Below are 14,818 nucleotides of genomic sequence, written 5' to 3'. Positions count from 1 at the left end.
GAAAAGTTAAGGCAATGAAGTCACATTATGAGTAGGCTGAAGAATTTACACAAAAGGTAGAATTATCACTTCTCTTTAATCACTGAGTTTCAGATTTTACAAATAATCTTAGAACAATTCAGGTAACTAAGGTTTTGGGGGGAAACAGTTCTTACTTGTACATGAAGAACTATTACATGCTCCATTTTTCTGCAAATAACTCTATTGGCTGGATTAACAAACACTGTCACAGAAACACAGAATTTTTTTAAAGCCATAGATCACTGCATATATATTTACAAAAAGCCATAAACAAACATGCATTTCTCCTTATTAGGAGAACTTAAATAGATGTTTGAACATTAAGGCAGTGATGATTCTAAAACATAATGAAATTCTAAGTTAAGGCTTTATGTTTCTTTTGAAACCCATATTCATAGGCAACTGTGACCAAAGCAAACTTTTATCTATCAGATTGAGTTCACCTGCTCAGGATATGTTATTTATCCACTACCAATAATTCTTCTACAGGATAGGAATTAGTAGCAACACCATTAATTTACTTTAGTGAATTCTTAGTCCCCTCCTTAGGTTTTATTTTGAGGATTTAGCCTTCAGCAGCATAAGCATGTGCCACAGAAAAAACAGAGCATTTTTCTGGGTAAACTTAGAAAAATTTACAGACTGCACTGATTTTTACTTGCCTGAAAGTTGGCCAACAATCAAGAACTCAGAATCTCCTAAATACAGAAAACTCCAAAAGCATACTTAAGCACACACCCATCTCAAAACACAGATGTTCTTGATTATTGAAGCAGTTGGTCTTCACCTCATTTTCTTTGAAGACTGTACGGTATTATCCTCTCTAAACAAACAAAGCAACAAAATGCAGAACACCAAATTTTAGATGGATCTATTCTATAATTGCTATCCTCAAGGCACAAATACTATCCTTGCTAGACCAATGTGTTTCCTCATTTAAGGAAAAAATGAGAGGTGGATGAAAAGAAGATTCACTTTAAAATAGCTGCTGATTGCACTCTTGCCCTATCAAGCTTATGCAAAGTATTGAAATTAAGGGGGGAATGTCCTTTTCTCCTTATGTTATTTTTTTTTAAACATTTAGAGAGACAAAACTCAGACTCAGCTGGTGGGTGCGCCTTGAGGAGCAGCTCTGGAGCACCGGCCTGGCCTTCTGTAGGGAGTTGGAGGGATGCTCGTAGGACACACTCCAGTCTGGGCTAACAGGCATGATTGCACAGCCCAGCGTTTCCATAGTTGGGGTGACTTACTGTCACTTAGACTGAAAGGATCACTATTTACACTAAGTGCTTGCCGCTACTTCTTTAAGCAATAATTTTACAGCAACACGTCTTGTGAGGAAAGTACTATACACTTAACGTTCGTATCAGTAAGAGTTCACGTAGAGGAGGGATGGCATTGACTATATGAAAATTGTCTCAAAAGCTAAAGACAAGTGTAGTTTCCTTTGTGTCTTCAAATCAGGGGAGAGTAAGATGTCAAAGCAGATGAAGCTGTTGGTGTTTAAATCTGATGGTGCAGCGTCAGACTTCTTTAGACATTATTGGGACACAGGAATTTCTAACAAGCACTGGTGAAAGTATTTTAGGTGCAATTTAAGTAAGTCATACTTTGACTAAAATGTTTTGAAGGTTTGAAAAGTTTGTACCCTAGTCCTGGTGAGCTTGGCTTCAGCTAAATGGCTAGATGGGTTTTAAAGGTGTGAAATACATTTTTTTTTTTTAAGAAGGGAAGACTACACTGAAAGGGCAAATGTAGGCAACACAAATACAATCATTGTTAGATCAACATCTTAAACTTTATAATACACTCACACATTTTTACACAAATTTCATGTTTACAAGTACAAAAGGCAAAGAACCTCAGAGATTCGAAGTAACTGTATCATCAAGTACATTCAGTAGAGTTAACACTGCTGTCCCGGTTCTCCATCTTCTAAATCCAGAAGGGAACCAACTGTAAATGCCATCTCCCATGTGGATTCCACTTTCAGAAGTTGGAGACTGGGTGTAGTTCTGCACATGTCTGAGTTTCAACAGAGCTGAATTGAGATTCCATCGTGTTCCAGGCCAAATCGGCCAGAAGAAAGTCATCCATTGCTGTTTGAGTTTCATTGCTGGTGAAGAATAAGCTCCCCAAAGTTTCAAAGCCAGAATTCATGGTCTATGTTTCTGCACTGTTCAACTGAACTTTGCTTTCTAGAGCAGGTAGGTTTTTAGCAGTGGAGATTCCTTCAGTTTGGGTCTCTGTGTCAGATGAATCAGTACTCATGGAAAAGCTGGAGTGTTTCAGAATACTTCCCAGAGGCAGATGAGGGCTACTGTCTAAAAAGAAGTTCAAGTCCGTCTGTGTCTGCGTGTCAAACATTTCAAGGCCTAAGAAGTTAGAATTTCCCCTACAACTGTAGGACTGGGCACAGGCATCTGCAAATAAGAAGTCAGTTTGGGTCTCTATGTCCAGGGATTCCAAGACTGGCTCCGTGGTCATGGTGCTAAGCTCACTCTCTTCAGTTTGAGTCTGGATATTTGAGGCCGAAAAGAACTCTTCAATATCAAAATCAATTGCAGGATTCTGGGTTGGGCCAGATGGGAGCTGGGTGTCAGGTCCAGTACTTGTGTCAGACAAAAGACTACGATTGTCCAGTGTCTGACCAGGCAGATTACTTGACAAGATGTTTTCTAGATCACTTAATAAATCTATGGTTTGGGTCTGATTATCTGTCATATTCTGTGAAGAAAGCATACTATTCTGTGCACTGAAGTTTATAATTGGTGCAGATTTCTCAATATCTTGATTTAAAGTTTTAGGGTGGTTCTGAGGTAACAAACCATGAGTCACAGTCTCTGCTACTAAGCTGCTGCTTATAATATTGTCTGTAGAAACACCATATGATGAAGGGACACTCTCAAAAATGTCTCCACACATTACACCTTGGTCCATCTGTACTCGATCATCAGTTGCACTTTGCATTCCACTGGTCTGAGTTTCTCTGGAGATCCCACCTGACTGGAAACTGGCATCTATAAACACATCAGTCTGAGCCGCTATAGATGAGGTTACTTTAGAACTGGGCAAAAAAGTTTGAGTATGAACACTAATGGGAAGGGAAACTTGAGAACCAAATGTCAAATCAGTTTGAGAACAAGATGACACAGAGGAATCAGGGCTAACCCACTCTGCAGACGGTATAAAGTGTTGTGTGGTGTAAGACAGTTCTGTCTGTACATTGATTGAAGAAATGCTGTTCTTCTGACATGTGTTCCCTAGTTCTTGTAAAGGGTTAGATGGACTTTTACCGAAGTTCACTTGAACACCTGTGCTAATTGGCTCAACAGCAACAGGATTTACAATTTTTGAAAGAGGGAGGCTCTCCTTGAGAGAGCAAGCCTCCGAATCTAGGCCGAGGATCAGGGTTCCGATGGACAAGGGCAGTAAGTGCACAGCACCGGGGGCAGAGCCCTGATGATCGACACCCAACACCACAGGCTGGGCTGAGGAGTCGGCTGTAGGCACAAAGACAGGCACAGGAGAAAGCTGCATAATGGGGAGTTTAACCAAAGCCACTTTGGGCTTTGGTAAAAGCAACTTCTGAGGATACCTTGGAGGTGTTGGAAGAGTCTGCTTTCTGGCATTAGAGCTGCAAGAATCTTCAAACGAAGCCACTAGCTTTATTTCTGAAGTTTCCAGTTCTTGAGCATCTGGTCTTGGGGTTGCTTGGTTGCTCAGTGATTCAACAGTCTTACTGGACAACTTCTGGTTGTGCAGGCAGTTTTCCATTTTCCTTTTCTTACTAGGTGGATCCCTGAAAACAATGACAGAGTAAAAAGAGAAAAACAATTTTAAACTGCAGTTTTCTTCATCAACCCTGGCACTGTTATCTTCACTTACAAATTCTATTTCCCACATCTACAGCAGAGGTCAGATTCAACCCAGCGAAGAGAAATCCCTTCTTTTGTAACTCGGCCTATTATCAATATATGGTAGGTAGAAGTTCAGAAACATGCAAACAGGGAAGCACACCTTTTTTTTGGGTAAGGTGCTAAGTACCAGAACTCAACTTAGATCTGTAAGCATCAGGAAGCTAACAGATTATATAATGCAACTATTATCATTTCTAAAGTAGGAAGCTCTTAGTCCAAATATAAATATGACCTTTCAAATGAAGCACAGTTTCATGATAAAAAACTCTTCAACAATCTAGTATCCCTCTAACAGAAAACGCTGGAAGTTTCTGAAGAATTGAAAACCCAATAGATTTTCAGTTGGGAATAATAAGGGACTCTCAAAAGGAGCTGGTGAAAGAATAAGGAAGAACAATTGGGTCAAGTAGATGTGGATCATCTGCTAGTACTGCTGCCATTTCCAAAAGTTCCCTTCTTCATGTCACATCTTTTCTCCGCCATTCCTCCTTTCTCCCCACACTAGTGGCTCTACAGGAAGTTTCATTTGAAACTCTTCCCACAGCTATTGGCTTTTGGGCCACCATTTTTCCCCTTTACCTGTGTTCTGCAGGGATCTCATGGCCAGTTCGGTAGATGTGGGACTGTAACGCAGTCCTGCTGGCATAGGGACAGCCACACGTGCACTGGAAGGTCTTACCACAATCCTCTGCATGTCTTTTCAAGTCCCACTCAGTGCCATATGAATTGCTACACTTACTACATTTATGCTTCTTTTCAGCATGCATTTTCATAAAGTGCTAGGAAGAACACAAAAGGACTAAAATGAAAAACTGCAACTGCTCAAAACATTTCAAAAACCATCAACATACCCAAATTAACAATGATTTTACATGATACAATATAGCAGTGCAAATCAAAAGAATGTAAAAGCAGGCAACTCTTCCAGTCCAGAATCATCTCTTTCCCCACTGGCTGGGTCCCTCCCTCCTCTTTAAGATAGCTGCTTCTGAAATTCTTCTTTTCCCTGCAGTTTCTTAATCCCTTGGGAGAACATTTCCTTTGTGCCTTTGCTCCTCTGACCTTGAAAGCATGCAGATTCACACAAGAGATCTGGAAGTACACAGTTTATCATACTTTGCTGACTTGGTCTTCTTTTCTTTCCAAATCCACTTCTGGACAACTTCCCCTCCAGAACAAGCCATGTCTCCTTCACTTACACCCTACTCATTTTTTCCCCAAGTGGGAGACTTGGGTGGCTGTCCTTACAAGAAGCTTTCTGCTCAATTCTCTAGTTATGATTGGTAAGTAATTAGAATACATGAGGTTTATGACATCTGCATTTCATCCTCAGAGAAGTATACTTAAAGGCAAGTAAAATACCTGTTTTACGAGAGAAAATTGAGAAAATGGTCTGTCAGGGCCTCTAGGGCATCCTTCAATTGGACAACAGTAGAATTTTGGTACTGTTTTCAAATCTTTTCTTATTGTTGGATTCACTATGCCATCCTGCAAAAGAAAAATTACTTTAAATAATTATCTTCAAAAAACCAACAGAACGAGCTGGGAGTGATAACAAGGAACGAGTAAAGATGTGCACAAGGGATCTTTTTAGGGTGATGAAAATGTTCTAAAGTTTGGGCTTGTGGTGATGGTTGCACAACTGTAAATCTACTAAAAAATAACTGAATTATTAACTTAAAATGGGTAAATTGTATCGTGTGTAAACTATAGCTCAATAAATCTGTTAAAATTTTTCAAAACAAAATAAACAAAAACCAACTATATTGTTTAAAAATCTTCTATCCATTCCTTTAGCACTCCTTCTAGACTTAAAAATCTCTGCCCTTCAAGCCAGCTTCTCTAATTGTAAGTGGTATATTTACAGTTTCTTAGGCTCAAGACTTGGTATCATCCTTAAGTCTTCCCTTCTTTTTTATTCCACCCACACTGAATTAGTGTGAGTCTCTGAAAAAAACCTGACTATGATCTGGGTCTTCCTGATAAAGAGAACTGTGACTTTCTCTGATCATCACAATGCCCCCTAAAGTAGCTAAAGCTAGTTAACACAACGTTTATACAGTAGCGTGAATATAGGCACCATGCTCTGTTTGAAATTCAGTAATCATTATAATGGCCAGTGCTAACATAGCTTTTACTACCATGGCAGGCACTGTTCTAAGCACTTTATATATATTAACTCATCCTAGTAATCCTTTCTTATTAAGTATGTGATTGACTTTTTGGCTGGGAATTTTAAAATAATTGGTGAGCTAATTTAGCTTAAAGTGCTGTCTTGTTGCCCCTGATGAGCCCACATACCTCAGGAGTGAGAAACCTATGACCTCCAGTATAATTCTTATCTGACAACCCCCAGCTGGCCCCAGAGGAAGGTGTGTGGATGGGGGGTTGGGGTGGGGAAGGACCCCCCTACTACGGCTGGAAACAACTGGACACGTGCTCAGGCCTCAGCTGCCGCTGTAGCACCTAGACGTTTTAGTCCTTAGGTGCTGTGATGGGAAAGGATTCACTACTTTTGGAACATGCCCACCTCCTCCGCTTCCATCAGTGTGCATCTAGAGAAGAAACGAAGAACCGTGCGGCTAGGACTCCCTCCGTTTGCTTTCCTACTGGATCTCAAGAGGAACACGTTGATCTTGTTGAGTCTGTGTCCACTCATGTAGAGGGGAAAAGAAGCTATTCTTGTTTCATTTTTAAACAACGTAATTTATCTCTCAATGATATCAAATGTAGTCAGTTATTCCTCCATGTCTTCTACCTTGGTCCATCCTTTTATAATCCTACTGCACTACACTGTCTAGATATTCATATTCATTTGGATTATTTAAATGGTCTCCTAAATAATTTTCCTTCCTCTTCTAATGTCAGAACAAATTTGATATTCCAAAAAATTATTTGTATGTATCACCAAATACTATTTTTTTAAAAAAGGTACATAAAATAAAATCCCATCTCCTCATTATGCCTCCAATCTACCATTATAACCATATCTTTTTCTGTTCCCTTTTCATGCACTCCGCTGCTCAGCCTAACACTCTTCCCACTTCCATTTCCACCTTCTACAGCCACTCTCGGATGACTGTCTCCCTTCAGGCAGAATGTGCCGGTGGGAAGAGGGCACGGCATGGAGAGGCCTGTGAGCCATTTCCACCACTGATTAGGCACATGACTTTGGACAGGTTATTTAATCTCTGAGCCAGTTTACTCATTTCAAAAACAGAGAGAATAGTTAACTCTCAGGATTATCTAGTACTGGATTAGCGTGGAGCCCACTCACATTCTCAATCAATAGCACTCCCTTGTTCTGCTCACCACCCAGATCTATTCCTTGTCTGAATTCCAAGGTAGCAGCTAACATAACTTGCAAAGTATCATTTTCTTCTAGAATTCCTGTCTCCTCAACTAAATTTCTTAAGGGCAGAAACTAAGTTATACACCTCTTGGTACTGTTTTCATGCTTTAGACTGCACACTAAAGGCAGAGCACTTTTAGAAAGGCAGCCCAGTGCGGGGCAGCAGCTCTCAAACCTAGCGGCCTGTGAAAAATCACTTGAGGCATTAAAAAAAAATACCTGTGCCTGGTCCCAGTCCCAGGTAATGATATAATTAGTTTTGGGTGGGTTTAGTATTTGGTTTGGTATTTGGTTTAAAAATCTCCCCTGATGATCCCAGTGTGTAGCCTAGCTTAAGAACCATGGTGCAGTGGTTAAACCCATGGGTTCTGGAATATGGAATTCTCTACGTTGCTCCTTTCCTGTGACCTTGAAAAAATTAACTGTCTTGGTTTCCTTATTTGTAAAGTAGGCATGATAGTACGATCTACCTCAAGGTTGTTGTGAGGATTTAGTGAATAATTTAAGAGACTTAGAACAGTGCTTATCATATAATCACTCAATTAATTATTATAGCTATTAGTTATCGGCTGTGGAGATTTTTGTCGCTTCTTTTGCTTTCTGCCAACCAACTTAAGGCCAATAAGCTAATCTAAACTAGTACTTTACATTAAATACTGTCCTTGTGGCAACAGAAATAAAAGCAAAAATAAACAAATGGGACCTAATCAACCTTACAAGCTTTTGCACAGCAAAGGAAACCATAAACAAAACAAAAAGACAACCTACGGAATGGGAGAAAATATTTGCAAATGATGCGACCGACAAGGGCTTAATCTCCGAAACATACAAACAGCTCATTCAACTCAACAACAAAAAAACAACCCAATCGAAAAATGGGCAGAAGAACTAAACAGACATTTCTCCAAAGAAGACAGATGGCCAACAGGCACATGAAAATATGCTCAACATCGCTAATTATTAGAGAAATACAAATCAAAACTACAATGAGGTACCACCTCACACCAGTCAGAATGGCCATCACCAAAAAGTCTACAAATAACAAATGCTGGAGAGGGTGTGGAGAAAAGGGAACCCTCCTACACTGTTGGTGGGAATGTAAGTTGGTGTAGCCACAGTGGAAAACAGTATGGAGTTTCCTCAAAAAGCTAGAAATAGAGTTGCCATATGATCCAGAAATCCCACTCATGGGCATATATCCAGACAAAACTACAATTCCAAAAGATACATGCACCCCTATGTTCACAGCAGCACTATTCACAATAGCCAAGACATGGAAACAATCTAAATGTCCATTGACAGATGAATGGATAAAGATGTGGGGTGTGTGTGTGTGTGTGTGTGTGTGTGTATACATACACACACACACACACACACACACAGTGGAATACTACTCAGCCATAAAAAAGAACAAAATAAGGCCATTTGCAGCAACATGGATGGAACTACAGATTATCATACTAAGTGAAGTGAGAAAGAGAAAGACAAATACCATATGATATCACTTATATGTAGAATCTAAAATATGACACAAATGAACTTATCTATGAAATAGAAATGGACTCACAGACATAGAGAACAGACTTGTGGTTGACAAGGAGAAGGGTGGGTAGGGGGGGAGGGATGGATTAGGAGTTTGGGGTTAGCATATGTAAACTATTATATAGAGAATGGAGAGACAACAAGGTCCTACTGTATAGCACAGGGAACTATATTTAATATCCTGTGATAAACCATAATGGAAAATAATATATATATAGAAAGTATATATAACTGAATCACTCTGCTGTACAGCAGAAATTAACACATCGTAAATAAACTATACTTCAATTTAAAAAAAGAAAGAAAAATCCATGGATTCATCTCAAAAAAAAACAATACTGTCCTTGTGAAAGTCTGATTGAAATGCTGCTTTTATTGAAACAATGGCCTCTGCTAGCTTTAATGACAACCAACACTGTCTCTCAATCACCAAACTCATCCCATTCACCAGTTCATCTTTTTTTAAATGAAATACTTTTAAACTTATTTTCCTTCTAGTGTTATCTGCAAGAAAAAATCAAATATGGAGAGAATATTAAGAAAGCTCTAAAATTCTTTTTTTTTTTTTTTTAAGGCTAGGACAATTAAAAAAAAAATTATTTATTTTGGCTGCACCGGGTCTCAGTTGCGGCATGCATGCAGGATCGAACCCTGGGCCCCCTGCATTGGGAGCACGGAGTCTTACCCACTGGACCACCAGGGAAGTCCCCATGCTTACTTCTAATACATCGTAAATTTGCTTAGCAATCCTTTTATTATCCCTTTTCAAACTCCCTATCATGCTCTCATATACCTGTTCACTTCACTTTTTAAAAAATTAATAAACTTTATTTTTTAAGAGAAATTTTATTAGATTCACAGCAAAATTGAGCGCAAAGTACAGAGAGTTCCCATACACTGTAGTGCCCCCCCGCCCCCCCAATACAGCCTGTTCCACTATTAACATTCCTCACCAGAGTGGTACATCTGTTACAACTGATGAAACTACACTGACACATCATTATCACCCAAAGGCTGATGAATAAAAGTGGAGATAGAGTTGTAAGGTGCTACTCTAGCATCTCTCTGCCTTCACAGAAAAACATCCAAGAAGAAAAGTAGTTTGCTTTGTTGTTGTCTTATTGTAAATTTAAAATTAGAAGTCTCTGTACACTGTGATCTATAGAGCAACTTGGAACATTTTCTTTCCCTAAAAACAGAAAAAAATTCCTGGCAAATCATTAAAAGCAAACCCCTGGACTGAACATAACACAAAATCCACTAAGCCATGTTTTAAAAATATGTGTTGCTGGATAAGAGGTTCTTTAAGGGGGCCCCTGTCCCCTTCACTATTTTCAAACGTGAGGGATAAAAGAATCAAGAAATGCCCATTTACTCCTACTCTTCTTTTCCCTGAATCACCAGCTTTCATTTCTCCATGGACCCCCTTGTAGGCAAGGCTGGACTAGGATATTTCCAGATTTACTTACAGGATATGGAATATAGACATATATCTTAAGAACCCACATAAAACCAAAATGTATCATGTACCTTACACCCTACAACTCTATCTCCACTTTTATTCATCATCCTTCAGAAAGATTTGTTAATAATTAAGAAGGGAGTATTTGACTGAGGGCAGGGTATCTTCTGAAGATTAGAAATAAATAAGAACCTTACAACAAATAATGGGGAAGGGAATAAAATATTATCATAGGGGCTTCCTTGGTGGTGCAGTGGTTAAGAATCCGCCTGCCAATGCAGGGGACACGGGTTCGAGCCCTGGTCCGGGAAGATCCCACGTGCCGCGGAGCAACTAAGCCTGTGCGCTACAACTACTGAGCCTGCGCTCTAGGGCCCACGAGCCACGATTACTGAGCCCGTGTGCCACAACTACTGAAGCCCGCGCGCCTAGAGCCTGTGCTCCACAACAAGAGAGGCCACCACAATGAGAAGCCCGCGCACCGCAACGAAGAGTAGCCCCCGCTCGCCGCAACTAGAGAAAGCCCGCGCGCAGCAACAAAGACCCAACACAGCCAAAAATAAATAAATTAAAAAAAATATATATTATCATAATCTAGGAGAAAAAAAAACACAACAACTAGGGCAGAAACTAGAATTATGTGAGTAGCTGTAACCAAGAGAACAAAGGGAAAAATCGCCATTGAATACGACGCAGATCTGCCAAGCAGATACTCTCAAGATTCAGGGCCCGTAGGAGCACACTGGACTGCTAGGGGAGCCTCTGGTCCAAACACAGACCACCTGCAAAGCCACAGGGAGCTCCCAGTCAGCTCTTGTCCTTATTAGGGCTCCTTCTTCCCCCTTCCTCCTCACAATACTTTGAGAACATCAAGGGTCAAGCGTAATGTTTGAACTCAACAGCCTACTACTTGGCTCCCAATTGTGTGGACAGATTCACCACACTGGGGCAACACTATACAGATATGGCTATTTTGTCACACAGGCTACCTTCATTAAAAAAAAAGAACCCCCTTTCCACCAAGACAGCAGATGTCCCGGGGCTGCATGGTTAGAAAGACGGAACAAGGCAGGAAAGTGAGCCTGTTTGACATGGAAGAAACGACGACGGTTCAGGGTGAGGTTTCTTTAATTCCTGCCGAAACAGGTCTCTCTAGTGACCTAGGAAGGAAACTCAGGAGAGTCCATTTTTCGGTTGTTCACGATTTGCAGTTCAGAAAGCAATCTTGAGTGCACTGTGCTGTCTGCAGACAAGAGAAATCTGAAAAAATGACTAAAACTGGAAGAATGGCTTCACATAGGTTCTAAGCAAGGGGGGATGCTGATACTCTGCCGTGCTAAGGTCCAAGTAAAGGTTTGACTATTAAAATTTACAGTTGCCTCAAACATATTCCTTCCTCGTGGGCCTGTTATATGCTTAGGATTGGCAGCTTCAGAATTCCTGAACTTTACATATTTTAAAAACATAATTAGAAATAAACCTACCGCCTACTACCAAACCCATCGTATACTAGTCCTGACAAGTAAATGGTATCTTTGCGCTTCACAGATGCTTCACAAAGTCTGGAGAGATACACAGCCCCTGACAGCAATTCCATAGAAACGAACAATGTAAACTGTTAAAAAGTGCTTGCGAGAGTGATGTTCAGGCCAACACAAAGAGAGTCGTGGTCAGACTGGCAGCTTCCTCTGCGCTCAGAGATGTAACGTCGGCCTTAGCTGTCTACCAGTGAGGGGAAGATACTGGAGGTGGGTGACGGCTGTTATACACGAGCTGAAGAGAACCCAGGGATTAGGCTGAAGAACTCCTGCAAATATACAGTCCATCCACTCAAGATAAAACATGGCTAAGAAAAGGAAGTGTTTAATTAAAATTCGGGACGGAGGAGAAACCAGGAGAACGAAGACCATTCCCAGAGTTACTTCACTTGTGTTGTGAAAGAAAGGCAGAACTCGCAGGGAAACTGCAGGCCCACCTGCGAGGTCTTCCTCAGCGCACCTCCATGTACCTCTCCTGATCGGGCCTCCCTAATCGTCACTTCAGCACGGTGTGGCCTCTGTATCCAGCTGGTGCTAGAAGGGGACTGCCCTCCGTGGGCATCCCATCTGCCCTACTAGAGACCATCACCTCGAACTTTCTGCTGTTAAATTCTTATCAGAAGCCTGATTCTAAACACGTTTCTGAGGGAGATTTACCTGAAGGGCAGACGGAACATGCAAGAGGCGAGGTAATTTAAACTTACTCCTGAATCAATTCAGACCACCGAAAGCTACATACTCACAAAACTCCCTTCAGTAACGTGCTTTGGAATTATGCCCCTGTTGGCCTAGAAGACTTGAAGAAGTGGTGCAAGGAAACTTCCTATTGTAATGACTGAGAAATCATGATTTAATAGGTCTGGGATGGGGCTGGACATCTGGATTTTTAAGAAGCTTTCCACAGATGTGCACTGAAGGCTGAAAGTCACCCCATTTTACGTAAGGTGGAAGGGACGTTCAGATTATTGTCCTGTTATTATATACCGTGTCCCCTCTTAAACAAGATCCACGGGAGAAATTTCGCTTAGGTCTCATCCCTGAGCAAAGGTGATGTTTACCAACACTGTGGAACCTGTTGCCAAAGCTGCAGCTCCCTGCTAACAACTGGCCCGGAGGAGGAGGCAGTGTGCGTGCGGTGAGAATGGCACCGGCTTCGACCCGAGGCCGGGTTTAAAGCCCAGCACTACGCAGGTGCGTCATCGTTTTCTCTGCAGTAGAACGAAGGTGTCGTGAGAGCTCACGAGACAAACGTGAGAAATGCCCGCGACGCCAAGTGCGAGGCCGGTGGTCCGGCCGGTCCGAGCCCGACAGCGCAGTGGCATGACACAGGGTTTTCCTACCGCTGCGCCTTCCTGCCTCCTAGCTCCCACTCTCCCTGCCGGGACCCCCTCCCCGGTCTGGCCCTTTAGGGCCTCGGAAGCCCCCGCCGACGCCGGCCGGACCTCGGCGCCTTCCCGTCCGCGGCCCTGGCCGCCCTCGGCCCCGAGCGCCCGCTTCAGGCGCCCGGTCGCGCCAGGCCCCGGGAGGCGCCGTCCGCGGCGGGCTCACCTGCAGGCGGTGGCTCTTGACCAGGTGCATGTTGAGCGCGGGACTGTTGGGCAGGATCTTGCCGCAGCCGCGCACCGTGCACAGGATGTTGGTCCGCACGGCCCGAGACAGCTCGCTCACCGACGGCTGGATGAGCTCCCGGGCCGGCGGCGCCGCACCCGCAGGCTGTTGCCTCGCCGCCGTGGGTCGCGGCCGGCTGCCCCTCAGCCGCCCGGGGGGATCCCACGGGCCGGAGGCGGCAGCGGCTCCCCTCGCGGCCGCCGGGACGGCCGCGGCGCCCAAGGCCAGAGCCGCTGGCCCCGCCGCCGCCGCCGCCTCAGAGGCCGCCATGGCTCCCGCACCTCAGCCCGGACAGCCAGGACGCCCCGCCTCCCGCCGCAGCGACTTCCGGAAGGGGGCGGGGCCTCTCGGCTCATTAGCATCCGGCGGGGCCCGGGCGGCCGCGGCGTCGTGTGCGGGTGGCGGAGGGCGCGTCTGCCATGAGCCACCACCAGAAGAGGCGGGCGGGTTACAAAACTTCACAGGGGTTCCTGGGGACAGGTAGGACGTATTGGTCCCGCTGGTCCATTATTCGCCTTCCTAGAAATCTGACCTCGGGCCACAATTGGATAGAAGAAAAAGCAATGCGTTCAGAACTTTACTTCCCAAAGATTGGAAATAACCCAGGTGTTCAAGGAGGAGAGGCGAGAGTATGTGAATTACAACTATGTTTACCAGACACTGGGGAATGCACTTTTCATTCAGTATCTCATTTTGTCCTCAAAACAGACCTAGCAGGTACGTACTATAAGTTTTCCCCCATTTGCAGAGAAGTAAGTAACTAGCCCGAGGTCACATTATACAAACAAAAGGATTGTTATAATTGACAGAGTTAATCATTTTAGGGAGGGTAGATTTACTTGCCTGTATTTTAACTGCTGAAATTTGATTACTGTTTGGGGGACAGTGTAGCTCAGAGGAGGGTTCCAAAACCTAAGTTGGAAGAGGGACCACCAGATAGGTCATTTAAATGAGTGTAGGAGGCCAGGTGTAGTCAAAAGGGAGGGGTGAGGACTGCAGTGGAATGGGAGTTACATCTTTTGTTTAAAGGGGGCAGCGGCTACTACTCGTCTTTGGTATTGCCGGATTTATTTTTAAAGATTTTTATGTGAAAACTCCCAGCTTTTATATATTAGCAGCTCTATTTGTTTTCTATTGCTGCAATAACAAATTACCACAAACCTGGTGGCCTGAAACAACACAGATTTGTTATCTTACAGTTCTGGAGGTCAGAAGTCTGAAATGAGTCTACTAGGTGAAGATCAAGGTGTCGGCATGGCTGCATTTCTTCAGGAGGCTCTGTGGAAGAATCTGTTTACTTGCCTTTTCCAGCTTCTCCAAGTCATTAATGGTGAGTTGAGGCTTCTTCACATCACTCTGATTTCTTCAGTAGTCA

General features: G+C 43.0%; 1 protein-coding gene across 1 annotated transcript; it reads right to left on the bottom strand.

The window, feature by feature from the left end:
- Positions 1 to 57: 57 nt before the first annotated feature.
- ATMIN (ATM interactor) lies at positions 58 to 13,679 on the bottom strand. Its single transcript, XM_059905008.1, has 4 exons — positions 13,384 to 13,679; positions 5,304 to 5,429; positions 4,521 to 4,720; positions 58 to 3,823 (listed from the first exon to the last, which is right to left on the bottom strand). Exons 1-4 carry the CDS (start codon positions 13,411 to 13,413, stop codon positions 2,185 to 2,187), a joined length of 1,995 nt encoding a protein of 664 aa, XP_059760991.1. The 5' UTR covers positions 13,414 to 13,679; the 3' UTR covers positions 58 to 2,184.
- Between the last annotated feature and the right edge of the window lie 1,139 nt (positions 13,680 to 14,818).

This window comes from Balaenoptera ricei, chromosome 19 (assembly GCF_028023285.1).
Source record: "Balaenoptera ricei isolate mBalRic1 chromosome 19, mBalRic1.hap2, whole genome shotgun sequence".
Classification (NCBI taxonomy): domain Eukaryota; kingdom Metazoa; phylum Chordata; class Mammalia; order Artiodactyla; family Balaenopteridae; genus Balaenoptera; species Balaenoptera ricei.
Note: the sequence above shows the minus strand (reverse complement) of the source record. Positions and strands in the feature narration are given on the sequence as shown.